Below are 23,633 nucleotides of genomic sequence, written 5' to 3'. Positions count from 1 at the left end.
AGGGCGTTCACCTTTCCAGTTCTGTGTCCCCTCCTCCTTTGATCTCCCTTGTGCTTCAGACACAGGAGCCCCGCTGGACTCTCCCTGACAGTGCTGCAGGCTGGCCTGATGGGTGCCTGTCCTCCAGCTGGCCCTCTGACTCCACGTCGTCCTCTCTGCAGGGTCCCCGTGCCAGAAGTCTATGCTTCTGAGCAGACTTTCCGAGTTACCAGTTCCTGATGACTCTTATTCTGTTACAGAGTTTTCACGGAGGAGGGTATTTGGGTGACATTGTGCAAGTGAAAATGACCTGTCCGTGTCCCGCTGAACATGCTGAGAAAATCTAGTGGCTCACACGGGACCGAGACCCTTGTTGATGTAGCTGGAATGGCACAGGCTGTAACTCCTCAAGTTTTGCTTCTCTGGGGTTGGGCCCCATCTGTCTGTGTGCCCTTGGGGATCTTAGCTGCCTCATTGCTTCTTTGTGAATTAAACATTTGGAATATAAGCATGCTAGTAGGAAGCCGAACCAATTTATGAGCCAGTGGGTTGATGTGTCTGGTGGGGGCATCTTCTACATGTGCAGATGAAAGAAAGCCTTGATTTTTTTTTTTTTTTTTGACAGGCAGAGTGGACAGTGAGAGAGAGAGACAGAGAGAAAGGTCTTCCCTTGCCGTTGGTTCACCCTCTGGCGGCCGGTGCGCTGCGGCCGCCGCACCGTGCTGATCCGATGGCAGGAGCCAGGTACTTCTCCTGGTCTCCCATGGGGTGCAGGGCCCAAGCACTTGGGCCATCCTCCACTGCACTCCCTGGCCACAGCAGAGAGCTGGCCTGGAAGAGGGGCAGCTGGGACAGAATCCGGCGCCCCGACCGGGACTAGAACCTGGTGTGCCGGTGCCGCAAAGCGGAGGATTAGCCTAGTGAGCCGTGGCGCTGGCCCAGAAAGCCTTGATTCTTACCTCATTTGATTGAGCAGCATTCTTGATAACATAGAAATACCCTGTTTTTCAGCCACTTACTTGGTATAAAACTGCTTTCTGTTTTCTGAGCTTTTACCACCAAGCACCAACATGGGCTTGGGGCTACGGTCTAGTAAAAGTAGCTAACATTTATCAAGTGCGTACCCCACAGAGTGAGCCCCACGGGCAGGGCCTTCCGTAATCCTGCTGCTGAGAGGTGGAGATGTTCTCAGTGGACCCTATGAAGGGAGAAACCAGCAGAGAGGGGTTGGGTAGCTTCCTCAGGGCCCCCTAACTAGGGCGTGGCACAGGCTCTCCTCCACTCTGGGGATTCAATACCCCAGGCTCATTTTCTTCAATAACATACCCATTTGCACCCCGCAAATAAAGTGAGCATCTGCTGATTGTGTTTGGGCAAAGATAGGAGGCAAAGTGTGTCTCCTTTGTCTCTGCAAGCATATTGAATTATTTAGGAAGGTAGGAGTGTCTGTTGGGGGCTCCATATGTCCCTGGCATATGCGTAGCTTTGCATAGCCCCTTGCTGTGGGTGTCTTGTTCCTGTGTGAGACATCTGAATGATCAAATCCGCCCCAAACTGGATTAGTGCTTTCTTTATGTCATCTGTGAGTCGGAAGGAATCCTGACTTGGACCTGCAGGGCAGTGCTTTTGCACAGAACTCTCTAGAGTTGCTGCTTTCTCTTCAAGAAGTTGCCACAATTGTCACACCTTCCTATTTTTAAAGCTAGCACTTTTTTAGTGTTCTTCAACCTTTTGTAAAAGTGTTAAACTTTCCTGTGGCTGTTACGTTAAAAAGTAAGTGCTTGCTCTTTCTAAAAAGCGCTTTTGAATCTTGACTTCCTCCTGCGAGCTGAGTTTGGGTTTCTGACGCCAAGTGCCCAACCCTTTGCAGAGATGTTTGAACGGGGCCAAGGATGACTTCCCCAAACATTTCACACTTCCCAGGCAAATCCTGCCCAAGGACTCGGAACTGAGGTTATGGCCCTGCTTTTGTGGCAGCACCATAGCAATCTAAGTTTTTGTATCTCTCATGGGCTCATTTATCTACCCGTCTTTTCTGAACGTTTCAGAACAATTACTGTGGAGGTGGGATTTTCTTTAATATAATTTTATTTGTTTTTAATAGAGGAAATGCATGCCGAGATCTGTTATGCCGAGTGTCTCCTACAGAAAGCAGCGCTCACGTTTGTGCAGGTAATGAACATTTGGTTTAGATTCGGTATTGACCGGGAAGACTGCCAGGACCACGTAAATGTGCCTCATTTTATGTAGGTGCTTTAGTTCTTTTACCTTAGAGTGGTAATGAAACGTGTTTATTATTTTGGTCAACTTTGGCCAAGAAAAGACTCCAGAGAGCTTGATTTCACTCACCGGCAATTGGAGTCCATTTTGAATTTTAGTCTACTGTGATTCCATTTCCTTTCAGAGAAACTGCCACACCTAATTTTAGGATGCTTCTTTGCCTGAAAGCTGTGAGATCATTCCTCTTGGGCTTGCTAACCATGGAAGGCTGCCCACAGAGAGGGTGGGGCACAGCCACAGCAGGTGTCCTTAACCCTTGACCCTCCCCTCTTTCCATTCCTTCCCATTGCTTCCACAGAGCTCAGTTACGCATGCAAAGATAGCCACGCTTGTCATGCATACTTCAGATTTTACTTTCCTCCTCCTTCTATTCTCATTCCCCGTTCTTGCTTTTATATTTTCTTTTCAAAGAGTGATTTTTAAAAGTCACTAAATCAAATGGCAAAACTTTTTCTTAAGCAGTATTTTAACTTTACCCCTAGAAACTGTTCAATGTCAGTACTTTGCCTCTGGCTCTCTATCTTCCAGTATTTAAACCAGCTTTTTGTATCATGCTCTCATGGGTGGAAGTGATGGCTACCATGAGAGAAACTTGAGAGAGAGACTGAAAGGAGGCAGAAGGAAACTCAACTATAAAATGGAGAAGTCTTCCTCAATCTCAGTCTTTCAAGTCGTTTTGGAAGTTGGCTTTTCTCTTCTGGAAGATGGCCTCTTAGGTTGGTTTCTGGTTTAGTCTAATCACTGTGGTCCTAAAACCTTGCACATTGTAAAGCCTGGTTGATCACAACAGTCTTAGTGCCTTCGTAAATATAATGATAGTCACAGAGGCCTAACCTTCCTTCTGACATGTGTTCTGAAATGGGGATTTGATATCAGGTCTGGAATCTGAAGGTTTATTTTATACTTGGGGACTTGAAGTTAAACATCTGAGAGCTATCCATGATTTTCCCCTCTTCTCCATGCCCCCATCTCTTGTTGCCTTCATGTTCATGCTGCTTTCGCCTGTTGAAAGTTTCACAGCCCATCTCGTCCTCTCTGTTCTGTCATTGCTCCAGTAGATGTGCTGGTCAGCTCTTGCCCATGCTGTATAGCAACCCGGTGATGCTATATCTTGGATCTCATTTGCCTCCAGCTCATTCTCCATTTTGCAATCGCATGCCCTTTGAAAGATGAGATGCGCCGTGTTGTTTCTCTGCTTCAGAATTTAGCAGTAGCACTCAGTGGCTTTGGCAGTGTTCGTAGCAGAATAGCACAAATGAGGGAGGCTTTTTAACATGGAACTGGTGCCTCCCTCACTGATTTATGCTACTCCCCCCATTACAGGTATCCTAGGAAGCTACTGGCAGGGTGTGGTGCACACTTGGCATGGGTGCTGGTGGCTTTCTTACTCATTGGTCAATCCGTTCTTTGCAGTAGATTCTTTAGCAGAGATGGCCAAGCACACCATCATCTTTAATCCTTTCCTGTCTTTCCACCTGAATTTTCCTTTGCCTGCAAAGTTCACATCTGTTTTGCCTTCCTCCACCTGGCCATTGTGTAATCATTTTTGTGCTCTAAGCACCAATGCTTCTAGTGAGCTTTCTTCTCTCCATGCCCCTGCCTGTTGCTCCCATGATATCCCGTGCATGTCTTCATCCCTGTGTGTGCCTCCATCCCGTAGCATGTGATAGTGCTTCGTCTGCTTTTACATTTGGGTGCCTGGTGTACAATAGGTGTGCAAGAAGTATTAATGAATCATGAAATGAGATACTCTTTTTTGAGGCAGATAATTAAGAAATTTCTTTCCTGGTTGATATTAGAAGGTGTATTATCATAAGATTACTTAAAATAAGATGATAAACATTTGAGTTGTGTAGTAAATTTTGTATCTGTTGGTCCTTACAGTAATTATTTATTAGATAATTATTGAAATATTTATTAAACAATTATTGAAGTATTTATTAAATGGTTAAGCATGTAAGTAATTGATGAAATTAGTAAACAATCTTCGGTTTTCTTCTGCATTCAGAAGAATGCTCAGGTGCATGGAAAAGAAATAGCAGAGCATCTTTCTGAATGCTGATAGACCAGAAAAACATTGTTCTTGGAAATACAACACATGGGCTATACGTTAGCACCATCTACCAGAGTAGCTTTCCATAAGCAACTATTGTATATAATTTATGAGGTACCCTGGGGATTCTTGAATGCTGACTCTGAAAATGACATTCATCTAGGCCACTGACTTAATGACCATCAGGCAAGGAGAAGTAAAGTGATTTTTCCCCCTGAAACCACATTGCATATTAGTAACAAGCCACTTCAGAAACCAGACCAGTTTGTTTTGGCCTGTAAATGTGTATGAATGAAATTCACAATATTAAGTAGACAGTCTACTCAAGCCCCTTGTGGTAGAAAAGCCATAGTCCCATTTAAACATTTAAATTTAAACATTCTGAAATGTTTACCCTTTGAGTAGATCTTTAAGGTTAATCATTTTTGATTCTGTTTGAACCAAGAAAAACATTGCTAAGTAGATGATGCTATTTATTAAAGTAGGTTTGATAGTATGGCTTTTAGTTGGTAAGAATTACTTCATTAATGATATAGAGTAATGCAAGGATTTTGAAAATATTTTCATTTTGTTGTTCTTAACTTAGAAGTAAAAGTCCCCCCAAATAAAAAGAATGTGTTAATTTAAAAATTATGTTATAAAAAAATTTGGATTTATTTTCTAGTCACACAAATATATAACTGTAGAAACAGTTTCAGTGTTTTTGCCAAATTATCTAATTATTTAATTGAATTATTTTCAGGATGAAAATATGATCAACTTCATCAAGGGTGGACTCAAAATTAGAACAAGTTATCAAATATATAAGTAAGTTAAAAAGTAAAATATGGCTTTTAAATGATTATTGTGCTGTATACCATTTGGATCTTCCAAATTCTCATAAAAGAAGTATGGCTAGGGTTTTAAATTTGGTGTTAGTAAAAATGCATTCGGTTTTTTGGCTGAGTATGTAATCTGAGCCACAGGACAGCAGAATTTAAGTTTAAGTACAATTTGAAGAGCGAAGCAGCTGAAAGGATAGCTAGTAAGGTCACTACTGATTATATAACCTTAGATTCTTCCTCCTGAGGCCCACTGATGAGCCTTAAATGACAGGTGTGCCGTTGGTCCATGGACTAGAGCAGCACCGCCCAACAGATCTTTCGGCAGTAGATAGAAGTGTTAATTAAGGAACCCGTACTGTGGTTCATATCTTCTCTATCTTTACTGATTTTTGTCCTGTTACTCTGTCATTTAATCACAATGTTAGAATCTCTGAGTTTGGAGTCATCTGTTTCTTCCTTAATTCTGTCAGTAGTTGCCTCATATATTTAGACTTCTGTTGATAATTGTTCTGTCTTCCTGATGAATTAACCTTTTTATCATTACAAAATGTCCTTATTTAACTCTGATTATTCCTTGTCTTGAAATCTGTCTTGTTTAATATTCATAGAGTTACTTGTGCTTATATTTAGTCTTTGCATGATGTATGTTCTGTAAGCCAATCTTTGTTTGCAGATTTAAATTGCATTTCTTATAGATGCATATAAGAGGATGGTTGATCCGTTTGCACTTGGGACTGCCATTTTGCTTTTTCTCTTCCTCCTCCCTTCTTATTGTCTTTCTGCTTTATTAAAATTTTAAAACATTCCAGGATAATCCTGTTTTGTCATCTTAGCCATTTCACTCTATGTTTTGTCATTTGATGGTGGTGCTCTAGTGATTACAGTATCCATCTTACTTTATCATAGTCAGTCTTGAGTTAATATATTACCATGTCACATAAAATGTACTCCACTGCTGTATTTATCATTTTTTGTATTCTTTATTCCTGTTTACTTTCACTCTGAAGAACTTCTTCTGTTATGTATATATGCTTTCAAAAAATTCTGTTTTTATTTATCTGAAAATGTCTTTTGCCTTCATTTTCAGGGATGTTTTTGTTAAGTATACTATTCTGAGTTAATAGGTTTTCTCATTCTTAGCCCTTTAAAACTGTCCTTCCATTGTGTTAGGGCATCCATTGCTTGTGATCAGAGAGCAGTTTTCATTTGTATTGTTAGTCCCCAATAGCTGATATGTCATTTCTTCTGACTTCTTTGAAGAGTATTTTGTGTCTTTGGGTCTCAGCAGTTTATCTTTGATGTAGCCACCTTTGTGTCATTTTGAGAAATTTGTGGTCATTCTTTCTTTGTATTTTCTCTCTGCCCATTGTCACTCTTCTCCTCTGATACTCCAATTACACATATTAGCCTGCCTGGTTTTGTTCAGTAGATCACCAACGTGCTGTTCACTACAAGCATCTTTTTTTGCAGAGTGGATATTATCCCAACATCTGGGTCATCTTTGAGTTGCTTTCTCTTAACTGCTTTTTCCTTTGACAGTATATCATGTTTTTCTGTTTATCTTCATATCCAGTTTTCTTTCTGTGGCACACAAGTTATTGGTACCTCGTGGAGACTCCAGATTCTGTTAGGCTAGTTCTGAAGGTGCTGATTTTAGTTCAAGGAGCATTTAACTTGTACCCAATGAGCAGCATCTGGAGTCTCTGCTCCGTTGTTTTGTCCCTTGTTTGGGCTCTTCCCACTTCAGCTGGGAGTCTCTCCAGTACTCACATAATTCATGGGTTGGCTAAGAATTTGAGTGACATGGGTATTGGTGTTCCCCTTCTCTGTGATTCTTCTATATTTGGAAAATTTCCCATTAGCTTGCAGCCACTCTGTCAGCCTTAAACTCTGTACTCTCATCATATAAGCTAATAAGAGTGTGGCTTTCTGTTTGAGTTCCAGGTAGGATTGATAGGATTGGGGTGTGCTTTCAGGTGAATGGCCATATATAAGTATCCTTCAGAAAGTTCATGGAAAATATATATTTTGAAAAAAAAAGTGCATGGGTTTCAATATTTTTGCACCGAAATGCTTATCTTTTAATTATACTTTCCATGAATTTCTGAAGTCTGCTTGTATGCCTTTCCTGTTATAGAACTGTTTTGATTTCTTTCTTAATTATGTTTAAATTTTGATGACTGCAAAAGCAATCAACACTTTAACCTTCTTTTAATATCTTCAAAAATTATTTCAAGAAGAAATCTGAAAACAGGATGTCAGTTTCCAGAAATCTAACCACACTTTCTGGATTTTGAATGGATGAAAAATATATGAAATAATTTTGAGTAAAAGTGTACTCTTAGAATGTGAAATTTTCATCCTGCGCCTCATCAGTAGTGACAGTGTATCTGTAGATTAGCCCTCCTACAAATAACAATTATAAACTCTGAAAAACATACAAAATATCTATTTAAAATTTATTTCCAGGCACTAGAAAGTGAAGGGAAAAAAATCAGAAACAGGAAAAGAGCTGGACTTTGAAAGAAGGGAATAACTCTTGAATGAATTTTACATTTATGAAAATACCTCCAAGAGTTCATGGAAAAATAGAATTTAAAAAAAGTTATCTTGATGCAAAAATACACATTTTCCGTGAACTTTTTGAAGACTCCTTGTATATTTATTACTCTCTTTCAAAACAGTAGAGACACATATATTTATTTTTATTTATATAGTATTTATACATTTAAATGTTTAACACTCATTTTATACATATTTATATTTGTTGAAGTGCTTATTTTAGTGAATATTTAATATTTATTGAATTATTTTAATAAACTTTTAATAATTGTTGAAATATTTTTAATAAATACTTGTAGAAAGTTGACTGTTTATTGAAGGAAAAAAGCATTAATACAAAGATAAATTCCATATATATTTAGTATTACAATATTTTAAAAGACTACCAACAAAAATATAGGAAAATATTTTTATAATCCTAAAATAAAAATGCCCTTAAACTTTTTATTTTTAAGTTTTTCACTTTGAGGTAATTGCAGAATTATTACAAAGGGTTTCCATATAGCTTTCACTAAGATTCAGGTGAAATGTGTTTGCCTAGACTACATCATAAGTGAAGTTGCATACATTATATAGTTGTATCACACCAGGTGATACCTGAGATCTAATTATTCCTTATTACTTTTTAAAAATATATTTGTCAAGGACCTGACCACTCCCCCAAAGTTTCCTGTCAAACACTGCCTGAAGGAAGCTGTGGGATGGTGGCCTTGGATCCTGCAGCTCCTGGGTGTGCTTGCTGATGGCCGAACTCTCTTTCTTTCTTTCTTTTTTTTTTTTTTTTTTGACAGGCAGAGTGGACAGTGAGAGAGAAAGAGATAGAGAGAAAGGTCTTCCATTGCCATTGGTTCACCCTCCAATGGCTGCCGTGGCTGGCGCGCTGTGGCCAGCGCACCGCGCTGATCCGATGGCAGGAGCCAGGTACTTCTCCTGGTCTCCCATGGGGTGCAGGGCCCAAGTTCTTGGGCCATCCTCCACTGCCTTCCCGGGCCACAGCAGAGAGCTGGCTTGGAAGAGGGGCAACTGGGACAGAATCCGACACCCTGACCGGGACTAGAACCCTGTGTGCCAGTGCCGCAAGGCGGAGGATTAGCCTATTGAGCCATGGCGCCGGCTTCTTTCTTTTTTTTTTTTTTAAGACTTATTTATTTACTTGAAAGTCAGTTACACAGAGAGAGAAGGAGAGGCAGAGAGAGAGAGAGAGAGGTCTTCCATCCACTGGTTCACTCCCCAGGTGGCTGCAACAGCTGGAGCGGTGCTGATCCAAAGCCAGGAGCCAGGAACTTCCTCTGGGTCTCCCATGTGGGTACAGGGGCCCAAGGAGTTGGGCCGTCTTCTACTGCTTTCTCAGGCCATAGCAAAGAGCTGGATCGGAAGTGGAGCAGCTGGGACTCGAACCAGTGCCCATACAGGGTGCCGGCACTGCAGGCGGCAGCTTTACCCGCTATGCCACAGCGCCAGCCCCCTCTTCTTTTCTTAAGCTAAGACAGACAGCTCTTTCTAAACACTGTAAAAATGGCTGCCTCTTTTCTTCTTAGTGATCATTGCCCTGTAGTTTTAACAGTAAACTCAGTGTGGCGTCATCCCTTTAAAAATCCCATAATATTTCAGCTCATGACATTCATTATAGTGTGTTATGTTAAATATGCAATTTGATTAAGCATGTATTTCAGAGTCGTGGTCAACCTAACACTGTAAGTTTTCTTCTTTACTCCAGGGAATGTCTTTCTATTCTGCACGTAATTCAGAAGAACAAACTTGAGCAAGAATTCTTCTATGAGTTTGAAGGGGGTGTCAAGCTTGGTACTGGGGCCTTTAATTTGGTAAGGAAATGATTTTATAGAAACCAGAAACTTTAGTAGAAGAACTTAAAGGTTTTCATTGGCTGATCTAAGCCTCATCCTGAACCTCTGACTGGTCTGATTGACAAGTGGCTAGAACAGGATTTGTTTTGTTTTGTTTTGTTTTTTTTTGCATCGTGACCCCTCTGGAGGCTATGGCCAGTATGTGTTGTGAGTGAATGTTCATGCTCAGAGTAGCCCCGACTTGTACAGTATAAAGGAACCACATAGCAATCTGAATGGACTATTAGGCTTGGAATACAATTCCATTTCCATGTGAGAAATATTTTTGCTAAGATAATGGCGACTTTGAAATTGGAAATAGGTGAAGGAACCATAAAACACAGGGAGTAGTATTTGGTGATCTCTAGGGAAGTGAGGAGTTAGAATGGAAATCTGTCATTTAATGAAATTTTGATATCTTGTTAAGATTTGACTGGCATGGGTAAGAAAATAAAGTGGTAAAGAGAACCATACACACAAGTGCTTGTGCTACGGTGGCCACTTTGTTCATGAGCCTGTGGCTGGGGTCACAGACTGACTGACATCCGTGGGCTGGGTTGTCCTACCTACTTATGTATTCAAGCCCTTCTCAGCTGAGGTCACTCTTAGGTGAGAATTCACATGGGACACAAATATCTTCACATTTTCTCTCCATTCAGGGACATCTTTCCATACATCTCTCCCTAGACTCCTTGTCATCAGGTTTTGAATCATGCTCCTCCTGTGTACCTAATCATCTGGCCAGACCCCGGGCCATACTCCATGGCTTTGCATGTCATTGCCTCCTTCCATGCACAAGGCAGAGCCGGGTACCCTGACCAAGGTTCTGCTCACAGGGAGACTTTCCCTTCACTACTCTCTATCAGGAATTTCCCAGAGAGGGGCTGTCCTCTTGGAGTGGTGCCTGCACAACACACAGACTACAGCAACTTCTTGCTTTTTGAGAGAAGCTAAGGGAAACCTTTTCTGGAAGTGGGTACCCAGGGGTGCCTCCCATCACTCTATCATCTCCCATGAAGAAACCAGTGTTCTTTAGAGAATTTGGGAAAGGCTAAGCTCCTTTTTGCCATTATTTTTTTTTTAAATGTTTTTTTTTTTAAGGCTCCTTATCTTACAAGAAATCAACTACAGTATGCGATGATTGTAATATCAGTTGGTTTAAGCTTGTTTCTTTTTCAAATTTGTCTGCATTTAGATACACTAACACATAAATTAACGTGGCTTTTTTTTTTTTTCTAACAGATGCTGTCTCTTTTACCAGCAAGAATTATCAGACTGCTAGAATTCATTGGATTTTCTGGAAACAGGGTACATATTTAATTTTATCTTAATTTTAACAGGCAAAAGAAAGTATCTTTGACTAATTATAAAGGCATTGCCCTGGGTCCTCAGGACTGCAATACTTATTGGCAATTTATTTTCAGGACAATAAAAAGCCATTGGTCTGTGATCATATTTTTCAGACGTGAGATGTGTTTTCTCTCTTGAAAGTTAAAACTTTTCATCATTGTTACCAAAATTCTGGGGTTAAAATTATATTTCAATAATATTGGTGTTTACAGGATCTTTATACCCTGGTGTGATTAAAACATATTTTCTTGGGGCCAGCGCTGTGGCATAGCGGGTAAAGCCGCCACTTGCAATGCCAGCATCCCATATGGGGACTGGTTTGAGTCCTGGTTGCTCCACTTCCAATTCAGCTTTCTGCTTTGGCCTGGGAAAGCAGTGGAAGATGGCTCAAGTCCCTGGGCCCCTGCACCCACATGGGAGACCTGGAGCTTCAGATCAGCACAGCTCTGGCCATTACAGCCATCTGGATGAAGACTCTCTCTCTCTCTCTCTTCCCCTCTCTCTCCCTCTTTCTTTCCGCCTCTGCCCCTCTGTAACTCTGCCTTTCAAATAAATACAGAAATATTTTTTAAAAAATACTTTCTTAACATTTTTTAAAAAGATTTTTTAATTTGAAAGCAGAGTTACAGAGAGAGAGAGACAGAGACAGAGAGAATGATCTTCCATCCGCTGGTTCACTCCTCAAATGACTGCAATGGCCGGAGCTGGGCCAATCCAGAGCTGGGAGCTTCTTCCTGGTCTTTCCTATGCGTATAGGGGCCCAAGCACTTGGGCATCTTCTACTGCTTTCCCAGGCCATTATCAGAGAACTGGATTGGAAGTAGAGCAGCTGGGACTTGAACCAGTGCCCATATGGGATGGTGGCACCACAAGTGCTATTCCACAGCACCAGCCCCACCTTCTTAACATTTTAACTATCCCAGAAATATCTTCTCTACAATGAAGAAATTAGGCTAAGTTTCTATGTCTAATATTTTATGATTGTAATGGATCAAATAGCATGGATCAAGCATAATTACAGTATTTTGGATTTCTATATATTTTTACAAGTTTCCCTGTAAAACTAAGGGAGAAATTTGTTTTCCGTGAGTGAAATTTCTGTATGGTTATTGTTTTGTCCTAAGTTTAAAACATCTATCAATCACAACACTAAATGTACCACATGGGAACAGCTGTCTGTTAACCAAGAGGGAGATTTTGAGGAATAGATAGAATGGGTACAAGAAGGTGTGGTTTTTCTCCTGTTTATTCCACTGTCCATGTTCTTCATAAGTCATTGTATACTTATGGCCACCCTTCTCTGTGACCATTTGTCTTCTACCTTGCTCTTTTAGTGGTTCCAAATTGCTTCTTGAATAAAGTCTAACTGTAACACGGACCCCATAACCTGATTCTTTTCTTTTTCTTAAATCTTAGATTTAAATAAATTTATTTGTTTGAGAGGCAGAGAGAGAGAGAGAGAGAGAGCGAGCTTGGATCTGCTGGCTCACCCCTCACATGCCTGCAGGATCTGTGGCTGAGCCAAGACTGAGGCTAGAAGCCAAGAACTCACCGCAGGGTCTCCCACGTGGGTGGCAGGAGCCCTCTCACTGAAGCCATCACTGCTGCCTTTTGGGTTCTGCAGTGGCAGGAAGATGGAGTCCATAGCTGGAGCCAGGATCTGATTTTAATCATTGTTCCCTACCTGACTACCCATACCTTTTACCTTCCTAGAACTCCTGGTAAACTGGACCACTGGTTATTCTTTAGGAAGATCCAGGATATCTTTTTGGATGTCTTCCCCAACTTCCAGTTAATGTTCTCTTGAGAGCTTTTCCATCTATCAGGGCCAAGATAAATGCCTTTTATTCCACAGAGCATTCCCTGGTACTCCCCTAGTGAGGCACAAGTGTTTATAACGTTCATAGTCATTTATCTTTCATATGGTACTCACTATATTCTAAGAGGAGTGTGTGTTTGTGGACCAGCTTTCCTATTTGATGGAAAGATCTTTGAAGATGTAGAACTATATTTGTTCACACCCACCATAGTGCCTTGCACATAGATCCTCAGTATGTCTTAATGAATGAGTATTTTTATCAAAGAAATACAGCATTCCTGTGAAACTGCCTCATTCTTTCCCCTAGAATCGTGTGATATAGAAGGATTTGTGAGACTCTCATATCAGTTTACAATGTAAAATTTGGGGGTGAGTGTTGTGGCGCAGAGAGTTTATATCTAATATCAGGATGCTTGGTTTGAGTCCACTGCTCTGCCTTTGATCCAGTTTCCTGCTAATGCATTCTGGGAGGCAGCAAATGATGGCTCAAACACTTGGGTCCCTGTGTCTCTCATGGGGGATCTGGATGGAGTTTAGGGCTCAGTCTTGGCTGTTACAGAGGGTACCAGCAGATAGAAGATATTTCTCTCTCTCTCTCTGTCTCTCTGCTTTTCAAATAAATAAAAATAAATACATAAACTTAAAAAAATACGTTTCTAGTTAGGCATCACCTATATTCTGACCTCTAGTCATATTAAGCCCCACCTTATGGAGGATAGGCGTCCGTGAACTAGTATGTTGGAGCTTCTGAATACAGCCTTTCGGCCTTGTTGGTCTCTTCCTAAAGTGCATTGAATTCCCACAGGAGTTAGGCCTCCTGCAGTTAAGGGAAGGTGCCTCGGGAAGAAGCATGCGGTCGCCACTGTGCTGCTTGACCATCCTAGCTTTTCACACTTACATCTCCCTCATTCTGGGTAAGGTCTGCGTGACATAACGCTTCACTGAAAGTTGGTTATCTTTCACCTGAGTAAGTAAACAGTTTAAAAATTATTATGTTTGTCATGGGAATGTTTGGCAGAGGAAATGACACTGTTTCTTTCCTTTTTCTTTTTCTTTTTTTCTTTTTCTTTTTTTTTTTTTTTTTTTTTTGACAGGCAGAGTGGACAGTGAGAGAGAGAGAGAGACAGGGAGAAAGGTCTTCCTTCCGTTGGTTCACCCCCCAAATGGCCACTACGGCCTGCATGCTGCGCCAGTCCAAAGCCAGGAGCCAGGTGCTTCTCCTGGTCTCCCATGGGGTACAGGGCCCAAGCACTTGGACCATCCTCCACTGCACTCCCTGGCCACAGCAGAGAGCTGGCCTGGAAAAGGGGCAACCAGGACAGAATCCGGTGCCCCGACCGGGACTAGAACCCGGTGTGCCGGCACCGCAAGGTGGAGGATTAGCCTAGTGAGCCACGGCGCCGGCGCATACTTTCTTTCATTGAGTATTTTTTATCTGCTTTCAGCTAAAGTTTCTGTATTAAGTTAATATGTTTTATCATATTCATGTTAGATTTCTTCTTTTGCTGTAAATTGCATTTTTGTCAAAATAAGCTAATTGTGCTGTTAAAGCCAGAGTCCCATCAGAATTCTTAGGCAGCCACCTTCATACTTAAGCATGTATCTGTTCAAGAGCTTTCTTGAACTGAAGTCATAAGTGAGGCTTGCCTTTATTTTTTTAAAAAAATTTTTTAATGTAGAAATCTTTTATTTATGGTATATACAAATTTCATGTATTTCACATGTACAAATTTAGGAACATAGTGATTCTTCCCATCCTATCCTCCCTCCCACCCACACTGCCACCCTTCTTCCTTTCCCCTCTTCTTTTCCCATTCTTCTTTTTTTTTTTTTAACTAAGATCTATTTTCAGTTAACTTTATACACATAAGGTTAACCCTAAACTAAGTAAAGAGTTTAACAAATAGTGTGGAGGAAAAAAAACACGAAAAAAAAAAAAAACACAAAAACCCTGTTCTTCAACAGACAAGACAGGGGCTGTTCAAAGTCATTGTATCTCAAAGTGTCAATTTCACTCCTATGGATTACATTTTAGGTTCTTTATTATTGACCACAGATCAGGGAGAACATATGGTGTTTGTCTTTTGGGGACTGACTTATTTCACTAGGTATAATGTTTCCCAGTTGCATCCATTTTGCTTAAACAACAGGATTTCATTTTTTTGATTGCTATATAGTATTCCATGGTGCACGTATACTATAATTTCTTTATCCAGTCTTCAGTTGATAGACATCATGGTTGATTCCATATCTTAGCTATTGTGAATTGAGCTACTTGCCTTTATTTTCTTTCTCATTTGTGAAAAGCAACAAAATGACAGGTTTCATCTTTCCCATGAATAGGTCTTTGCTGTGTGTTAATGAACTTGAAGTGTTGGCTGTACATGTCTACCGTGTGACGTGAAGACTGAGGCTTTCCCTGTTTGTTTCTAGGTACAGGAGAAGTGAATGTTGTGGAAGCAGAACGTCTCCTTGCACCCTTCCTGCAGCAGTTCCCAGAGGTATGCCTGGTGTTTCAAGTGTGTCTTTCAGTCCACAGTCCCTCCGCCGTGCACGTGCTGAGCAGCGTGTGTTCTTGCTCTCTCCACAGGGCTCACTCATGTTGTTCTATCATGCCCGAATTGAGCTGCTGAAGGGGAATGTTGAAGAGGTAAAGGATCTGCTCGTGTTACCTGGGGGAGGTGACTGTGGGCTGGACTTGAGCCACACACTCCTTTGACGTAGATAAATGCAGCTATATGGCCTAAACAAAAATGAAAAAGCAATGTAATTAAAAAGACAAATTTTTAATTTATGTAGAATAGAATACTGAATATGATCTGCACTTAACGTATAAAATATGTGAGGCAGTTCAGGGTAAAATATCCAAAAAGTAATAGGTGCTATCTAAGGAATTTTCAGAAAACTTTGTCATATCAATTTCTGCTTTCCACATTGACTTTGGAATCTAGACTCACATAAGATGCAACTCTGCTATACTGCAGGTGGGTGCCTCATAAAAGGAAATTACTAATTTCCTTGAAATAGAAGGAGAATGAGGTGCCTTTTGTATAAATATACTCATCGTTTTATTTTACACAAATGAGAAAAAAAAAAACACATATTTTTCTGCAATTTGTTTTTTCTGTTTGCAATACATCTTGGATCTCTCTCCAGGTCAGTATATTCAAATCTTCCTTATTCTTTCTGATGATTGGGTTTCATTTCATGGGGTGAATACATATAATTGCTAAAGTGGTCCACTGTTGATTGTGGCCTCTAGAAACAGCGCTGTTAGGCATCGCTTCTGTGTGCAGGTGTATTTATATATACCAGATTCTGATTGTTCTAATTTCTGGGTCAAAAGATGTTTGCCTTTTGATAAATCCAAGCTAAAATGCCCTCCTTACTTAAGGTTGTTCCAACTTAAACTCCTGTATAAAGATATGAGACTGCTTCTTTCAATTCTGTTTGCTAACTCTGAACTTTATCTCTGGTTGAAAAAATGGCTATTTAATTTTTTTTAATTTAGCAGTTTACAAATTTCTTCATATGTACATTTGTCATTTGTATATCTTTTCACATGATTTGCCAATTTATATCTGTTTTTTTTTTTTTAAAGATTTATTTATTTACTTGAGAGGCAGAGTTACAGATAGACAGATAGGTCTTCCTTCTGGTGGTTCACTCTTCAAATGGCTATGACAGCTAGAGCTGAGATGATCTGAAGCCAAAAGTCAGGAACCAGGAACCTGGAACCACTTTCTGGTTTCTCATGTGGGTGCTTGGGCCCAGGCACTTGGGCCATCCTCCACCACTTTCCTGGGCCATCAGCAGGGAGCTGGATTGGAAGTGGAGCAGCTGGGACCTGAACTGGTGCCCACAAGGGATGCTGGCACCACAGGCAGATGCTTAGCTCAATAAGCCACAGGTTGGCCCCAAGTCAATTTATATCTTTAGCACTGAGTTGTTTTTTTCTTAAAGGATTTTATAAAATTGTATGATGAAGGTGATGAAGGGTTAATGTTTTACCAGTTAGGTAGGTAGTGGTATCTTCTCCCAGGCTGTTGATTACTTGTAACTTTAAGTTGTTTTTTGTCCAATAGAATTCAGGACATTATTATTGTTAGTCTTTTCTTAAAAGACTTCTATGTTTTATATCTTACTTGAAAAGGCCCCTCTCCCAAATCATAAAGTGCCAAGGCCCCCTTATAAAGTTAAATAAAGAGGTAGCTCTTCATTGTATCATTGCATGTACAGAAAGGAACATACTGTCATTTTGAACATAATGTCATATTGAATGGTTTAATAAGTAATAATTTTGTTCTTTTAGTACAAAGTATTTTATGTATTTTTCCATTAGGTTATTATCTCCTTGTCTAATATCTGGATGATCAGCTTTATGCAATTGACTTATAGGCACAAGAGATATTTCGAAAATGCATTTCAGTTCAAGAAGAATGGAAACAGTTTCACCATCTCTGTTACTGGGAGCTAATGTGGATTAATGTATTCCAGCAAAACTGGATGCAAGCATATTACTATTCAGATCTGCTTTGCAAAGAGAGTAAATGGTCCAAGGTAAAGTGCGGTGCTTTCATGAATGTCATCTGCTTGCTAATCAGCGACCAGGATGGTTTTCATATGGGGCTGGTTGTTCAGTAGCTTCCCATTCTCTGCTTTCTCAATGTGGAGATCCACAAAAGGAGGATATATGCATCAACTATGCTTATGGACATTTTTCTCTCAGCACTGGGTGCTTTAAAAACTATCCAAAATGTATTTTTCAACAAGGAAGCTTTAACTCCAAAGACAAACCACATTTATTTTTAATACTATCTAATACTGTAGTCCAGATAATTTTTGTAGATTTTCCAGTACTGCTGATCAGGCTTTTTGTGATCATCAAAGTTAGTTCTGATCCATTTGTGAGAAATTGGAAGGAGTGAGATAGTGATCTTTTATTCATTTTGTTGTGTTCTCAGCCATGAATGACATAGTTGTGCACTAGGAAAATGGTCTAAATTAATTGAGGACTATTGTTCTCATTTGGAATAGGCAATCTAAGACGGCATTTCCTTTGATTTCTTTGATGCCTCTTGGTTTTACGTCTGGAAGACTTGTAGGTCATTTCTGATTTTCAAGATCAAAACATCATTTACTTAGGGACTTTCTATGTCAAGCTTCTTTTCTTTTTTTTTCCTCAAGGCAACATATGTGTTCTTGAAAGCGGCAATTTTGAGCATGCTTCCAGAAGAGGATGTAGTGGCCACTAATGAGAATGTGGTGGCTTTGTTCAGGTGAGCGGGAAACAATTCCTGTAACACAGAGCCGGGTGTATAAAGGAGCACACATTCATCTTCTATCTTTATTCCTTGGTGTTGTCCCATGCTTTACTCTCATATTTCTTTAACTTTCCTATTCATTCCATATGGAAGTTGTTAATATGTTTAGCTCAGGGTCAGTCTGTCATCTTTCTGTGGAGATTTTGCATGCTGATATCCTTGGTGGCTTCAGAGTACATTATTTCTTTTTTTTTAAATTAATTTATTTGACGGGTAGAGTTATAGACAGTGGGAGAGACAGATAGAGAGAAAGGTCTTCCTTCTGTTGGTTCACCCCCCAAATGGCTGCTACAGCCGGCGCTGCGCCGATCTGAAGCCAGGAGCCAGGTGCTTCCTCCTGGTCTCCCATGCGGGTGCAGGGGCCCAAGCACTTGTGCCATCCTCCACTGCCCTCCCAGGCCATAGCAGAGAGCTGGACTGGACGAGGAGCAACCAGTACTAGAACCCAGCGCCCCATATGGGATGCCGGCACCACAGGCAGAGGATTAACCAAGTGAGCCATGGTGTTTGCCCCAGAGAATACATTATTTCATTTATGTTCTGGATGAAGGATTTTGTTATTGTTCTTTGCTACCACATTTTGAACACAGTTTCCTAAATTTGTATCATTACCAAAATATGTTACCTATTACTGTGAATTAAAGGTATTCTGTGATTAGATAAATATAAACTTAAGGAACAATGTAACATATACTAGACATTTAATAGTATGTTCAAGATTCCGAGAAACTCTATTATGAAGTAAACTATTTAACACCTTTTTTAGAAAATGTTTACTTGTTTATTAGTGGGGGTGGGGGTGAGAGAGAGAGAGAGGGAGAGAGAATGAGAAATCTTCCACCTGCTGTTTAACTCCACAAGTGGCCACAAAAACCAGGGCTAGGCCAGGCTGAAGCCAGGATCCAGGAACTCCATCCTGTTCTCTCACATGTGTGACAGGGGCCCAAGTACTTGGGCCATTATCTCCTGCCTTCCTAGGCACATTAGCAAGAAGTTGGAGTAGTTGGGAATTCAACTAGCACTCTTAAATGGGATACGAACTTAACCCACTATGCTGCAATGCTAGTCCCTCTGTTTAACATTACTGAGACCAGTTTTCATATATCCCTCTCTGTTGAACATCTGCTGTATGAAGGGGACTGTGCTGGATGCTGAATAAACAGATGTGACCCTTGTCCTGTGGATTTCATAACCTTGTAGTGAAATCAGACATTGATGCAGTTATCACACACATATCAAGATCACACACACAACTGATTTCCCCCCACAAGTCTCTGTATAGGGGAGCACAGAGGGAACGCTGATTGAGATGGGTCTGAAAATGGAGAAGAGCTGCTCAGGTGGTGAGTGGGGGCTGTTTCAGCAAAGGACTTGCAAGGGAGGGGTCCTTGTTGCAGGAAGGAGCCCTGCACATTTAAAATACTTGGGCCATTCTCTGCTGCTTTCCCAGGTCATTAGCAGGGAGCTAGATTGGAAGTGGAGCAGCTGGGATTCGAACCTGTGACCATATGAAATGCCAGTATTGCAGATGGTGTAGTGGGTTAAACTGCCTCTTCACTTTGTTGAGTGCTTCTTTGCAGTGCAGAAACTTCTCAATTTGATGTAATCCCATTTATCAATTTTGGCTTTGATTACCTGCACCTCTGGGGTCTTTTCCAAGACCTCTTTGCCTATGCCTACTCCAATACATTGCAGGTTATCTTCAGTGTTCTCTAATAATTTGATGGTAACAGGTCGTAGATTGAGGTCTTTAATCTATTTTTTTTTTTTTTTTTTGACAGGCAGAGTGGACAGTGAGAGAGACAGAGAGAAAGGTTTTCCTTTGCCGTTGGTTTACCCTCCAATGGCCACCACGGCCGGCATGCCGCGGCCGGCGCACCTCACTGATCTGATGGCAGGAGCCAGCTACTTCTCCTGGTCTCCCATGGGGTGCAGGGCCCAAGTACTTGGGCCATCCTCCACTGCACTCCCTGGCCACAGCAGAGAGCTGGCCTGGAAGAGGGGCAACTGGGACAGAATCCGGCGCCCTGACCGGGACTAGAACCCGGTGTGCTGGCGCCGCAAGGCGGAGGATTAGCCTAGTGAGCCGCGGCGCTGGCCTCTTTAATCTATTTTGAGTGCATTTTTGTGTAAGGTGTAAGGTAGGGGTCTTGCTTCATACTTCTGCATGTGGAGATCCAGTTTTCCCAGCACCATTTGTTGAAGAGACTGTCCTTGTTCAAGGGATTGATTTTAGCTTCTTTGTCAAAGATAAGTTGGTTGTAGATGCATGGGTTGATTTCTGGTGTTTCTCTTCTGTTCCATTGGTCTATCCATTTGTTTTTGTTCCCGTACCTGGCTGTTTTGATTATAACTGCCCTGTAGTATGCCCTGAAATCTCATATTGTGATGGCTCTGGTTTTGTTTTTGTTGTATACGATTGCTTTAGCTATTCGGGGTCTTCTGTGTTTCCATATGAATTTCAACATCATTTTTCCTATATCTGAAAATGATGTTGGTATTTTGATTGGTATCACATTGAATCTGTAGCTTGTTTTCTGTAGTATGAACATTTTGATGATATTTATTCCTTCAATCCATGAACATGAAAGATTTTTCCATTTTTTTTGTATCTTCTATTTCTTTCTTTAATGTTTTGCATATCTCATTAAAGAGATCTTTGACATCTGTGGTTAAATTTATTCCAAGGTATTTGACTTTTTTTGTAGCTATTGTGAGTGAGATTGATCTTAGAAGTTCTTTCTCACCTGTGGCATTGGCTGTGTATACAAAGGCTATTGATTTTTGTGTGTTGATGTTATATCTTGTCACTTTATCAAACTATGAGTTCCAATGGTTTCTTCGTGTAGTCTTTTGGGTTCCCTATATATTGGGTCATGTCATCTACTAACAGGGATAATTTGAGTTCCTGCTTCCCAATTTATATCCTTTTGATTTATTTTTCTTGCCTAATGTCTTTGGCTAAAACTTCCAGGACTATATTGAATAGCAGTGGTGAGAGTGGGCATCCTTGTCTCATTACAGATCTCAGTGAGAATGCTTCTAACTTTTCCCCATTCAATAGGACACTGGCCATGGGTTTATCATAAATTGCCTTGATTGTGTTGAGGAGTGTTCCTTCTATACCCAATTTGCTTAAAGTTTTCATCATGAAAAGATGTTGTATTTTATCAAATGCTTTCTCTGCATCTATTGAGATAATCGTATGGTTTTTGTTCTTAGTTTGTTAATGTGATGTTTCATATTGATTGATTTGCAAATGTTGAACCATTGCTGCATACCTAGAATAAATCTCACTTGGTCTAGGTGAATGATCTTTCTGATATGTTGTTGGATTCTATTGGCTAGTATTTTGTTGAGGATTTTTGCATCTTTGTTCATCAGGGAAATGGGTCTGTAGTTCTCTCTCTCTGTATGTTTTTCAGGTTTAGGAATTAAGGTGATGCTGGCTTCATAGGAGGAGTTTGGGAGGATTCCTTCCCTTTCAATTGTTTTGAATAACTGTGTAAGCTCTCTCCTTAAAAAGTCACTATTCCCATGCATGATAGTCTACTCTGTTGAACTAATTCCCTCCCAGTGGCTGTAGTTCCTACTGCCATCACATAGGAGATTTGGATTTCAACACTTGAAAACACAGTGCATAGCACTCATAACACAGTATTCATTTTCAAAATAAGACAAAATATGTATTAAATGATATAGGAATCGCCGGCGCCACGGCTCACTAGGCTAATCCTCCACCTTGCGGTGCTGGCACACTGGGTTCTAGTCCCAGTCAGGGCGCTGGATTCTGTCCCGGTTGCCCCTCTTCCAGGCCAGCTGTCTGCTGTGGCCAGGGAGTGCAGTGGAGGATGGCCCAAGTGCTTGGGCCCTGCACCCCATTGGAGACCAGGAGAAGTAGCTGGCTCCTGCCATCGGATCAGTGAGGTGTGCCGGCCGCAGCGCGCCAGCCGCGGCGGCCATTGGAGGGTGAACCAACGGCAAAGGAAGACCTTTCTCTCTGTCTCTCTCTCACTGTCCACTCTGCCTGTCCAAAAAAAATGATATAGTAGTCACTAATAACCCCAGTGAACTCTGAGAAGATATAAGAATGGGGTTGGCAAGCAGACTGGAGTTGGTAGAGGAGTGAATGAGATAGAAATAAATGGAGAGAGTGAGCATCAGTATAGCCCTAGACACCTTTGACCATGAAGGAGAAGGGATAGAGAAGGAGGGAGAGAGTTGGCGTAAGGTGTGAGGTCAAATCATATTAATGGGAAAATTTTGAGCATTCTTTAAACCCACTGGGAGAATCCAGTTGAGAATAGCATGTTGTACATACAAGCAACAAATGAAATAGTTGTTATTGTAAGGTTCTTGAGAAGCAGAGAGAGACAGAATCCAAAGCATTAGTGGCAGGATTGGTTTGCTCTAGGAGGAAGGCTAAGAGGAGGGCTGTTGTATCATAAAGAGAGGAATACTGAACCTGTGCTAAGCCAGGCAGGCTTGTGATGCAATGGGGATTTGTATTTGTTCATGAAATAGGAGGCAGGATCATCTGTTGAGATTGAAAGAGAAGGGAGAAGGCTGAGGATGATGGAGGACAAGTTCACTGTTGCAGAGAGTAGACAGGAAGGCAGTGAGAAGAACTGAGTAGGGGGATGCCAGGCAGTGCTTGGACAAATTTGAGGTTGGTGGAGACGAGTTCATGGTGATATTTTCTGCTCTCACTGCAGATGCAGGGGAGGAGGATACTGAGCTTTATCCAGGGCTAGGTTCTTGCTGGATCAGTGCAGTGATGAGGCAGTAGACAAGCGGGGTTAGGAAACAGGCCCGAGAGTGCAGAAGCCATGGACAGTATAGCGTCAGCAGGAGTGTTCAGGGACAGGGAGACAGTTGAAAGTGCACTAAAATTCTTAATAGAACAACAACCAAGTTAGAATGAAGAGAGTTGTGTTTCAAAGGTAGTGTGCCTGACTTTGTGCTTAGAGGTGGCGAAGCTGCAGATGATGAAGTGGTCTAAGGTGTGAGTGTGGGGATGGCTGAGGCCGAAAGGAAGGGATGACCACTGGACATGAGGAAGTCAAAGAGCAGAGACCCCACTGCATTGCTCAATGTCCAAACCATGTAAGTGGAATACTAAATTCCATGAGTACATTTTGAGAAATTATGGCTTCACTGACTAACTTATCCGAACCAACTCTAAGGTATGACCAGGATTTTTTTTTTAAGATTTATTTATTTATTTGAAAGGCAGAGTCACAGGCAGAGAGAGAGAGAGAGAGAAAGGTCTTCCATTGGCTGATTCATTTTCCAAATGGCCACAACAGCTGGAACTGGGCCAATCTGAAGCCAGGAGCCTGGAGCTTCTTCTGGGTCTCCTACATGGGCCATCTTCTGCTGCTTTCCCAGGCCCATCAGCAGGGAGCTGGATTAGAAGAGGTGGTGGTTTTACCTGCAGTGCCACAGCACAGGCCCCCACGATCTTTTTTTCACAACTGCTTTTGGAAGCTCTCCTTAAAACAAGACCAGGTATCTTAACAGTAGAATCATGGTGTGATCGGTGTGACCTCCTACTGGTAAAATGCATTCCCTCATTTCACACAAACAATAATATTA

General features: G+C 41.2%; 1 protein-coding gene across 10 annotated transcripts in view; it reads left to right on the top strand.

Moving 5' to 3' along the window:
- The window catches only part of TTC39B (tetratricopeptide repeat domain 39B), a 152,673-nt gene that overhangs the window by 104,276 nt on the left and 24,764 nt on the right, over window positions 1-23,633 (top strand). For 7 of the 10 annotated variants that reach the window (XR_016223799.1, XR_016223800.1, XM_070052366.2 and 4 more), the window contains 9 exons: window positions 2,084-2,151; window positions 5,055-5,119; window positions 9,416-9,521; window positions 10,785-10,850; window positions 13,517-13,625; window positions 15,145-15,212; window positions 15,302-15,361; window positions 17,110-17,271; window positions 17,899-17,990. Coding sequence is in view for 5 of the 10 variants with exons in the window: in XM_070052366.2 (XP_069908467.2) it covers window positions 2,084-2,151; window positions 5,055-5,119; window positions 9,416-9,521; window positions 10,785-10,850; window positions 13,517-13,625; window positions 15,145-15,212; window positions 15,302-15,361; window positions 17,110-17,271; window positions 17,899-17,990 (796 nt within the window). In the remaining 5 variants the exon portion in view is untranslated. Of the gene's footprint in view, window positions 1-2,083; window positions 2,152-5,054; window positions 5,120-9,415; window positions 9,522-10,784; window positions 10,851-13,516; window positions 13,626-15,144; window positions 15,213-15,301; window positions 15,362-17,053; window positions 17,272-17,898; window positions 17,991-23,633 lie in introns of all 10 variants that reach the window. The other 3 variants (XR_016223801.1, XR_016223804.1, XR_016223802.1) reach the window with 1 other exon arrangement.

This window comes from Oryctolagus cuniculus, chromosome 1 (assembly GCF_051225735.1).
Source record: "Oryctolagus cuniculus isolate XC-2025 breed Fujian yellow rabbit chromosome 1, ASM5122573v1, whole genome shotgun sequence".
Lineage (NCBI taxonomy): Eukaryota > Metazoa > Chordata > Mammalia > Lagomorpha > Leporidae > Oryctolagus > Oryctolagus cuniculus.
Note: the sequence above shows the minus strand (reverse complement) of the source record. Positions and strands in the feature narration are given on the sequence as shown.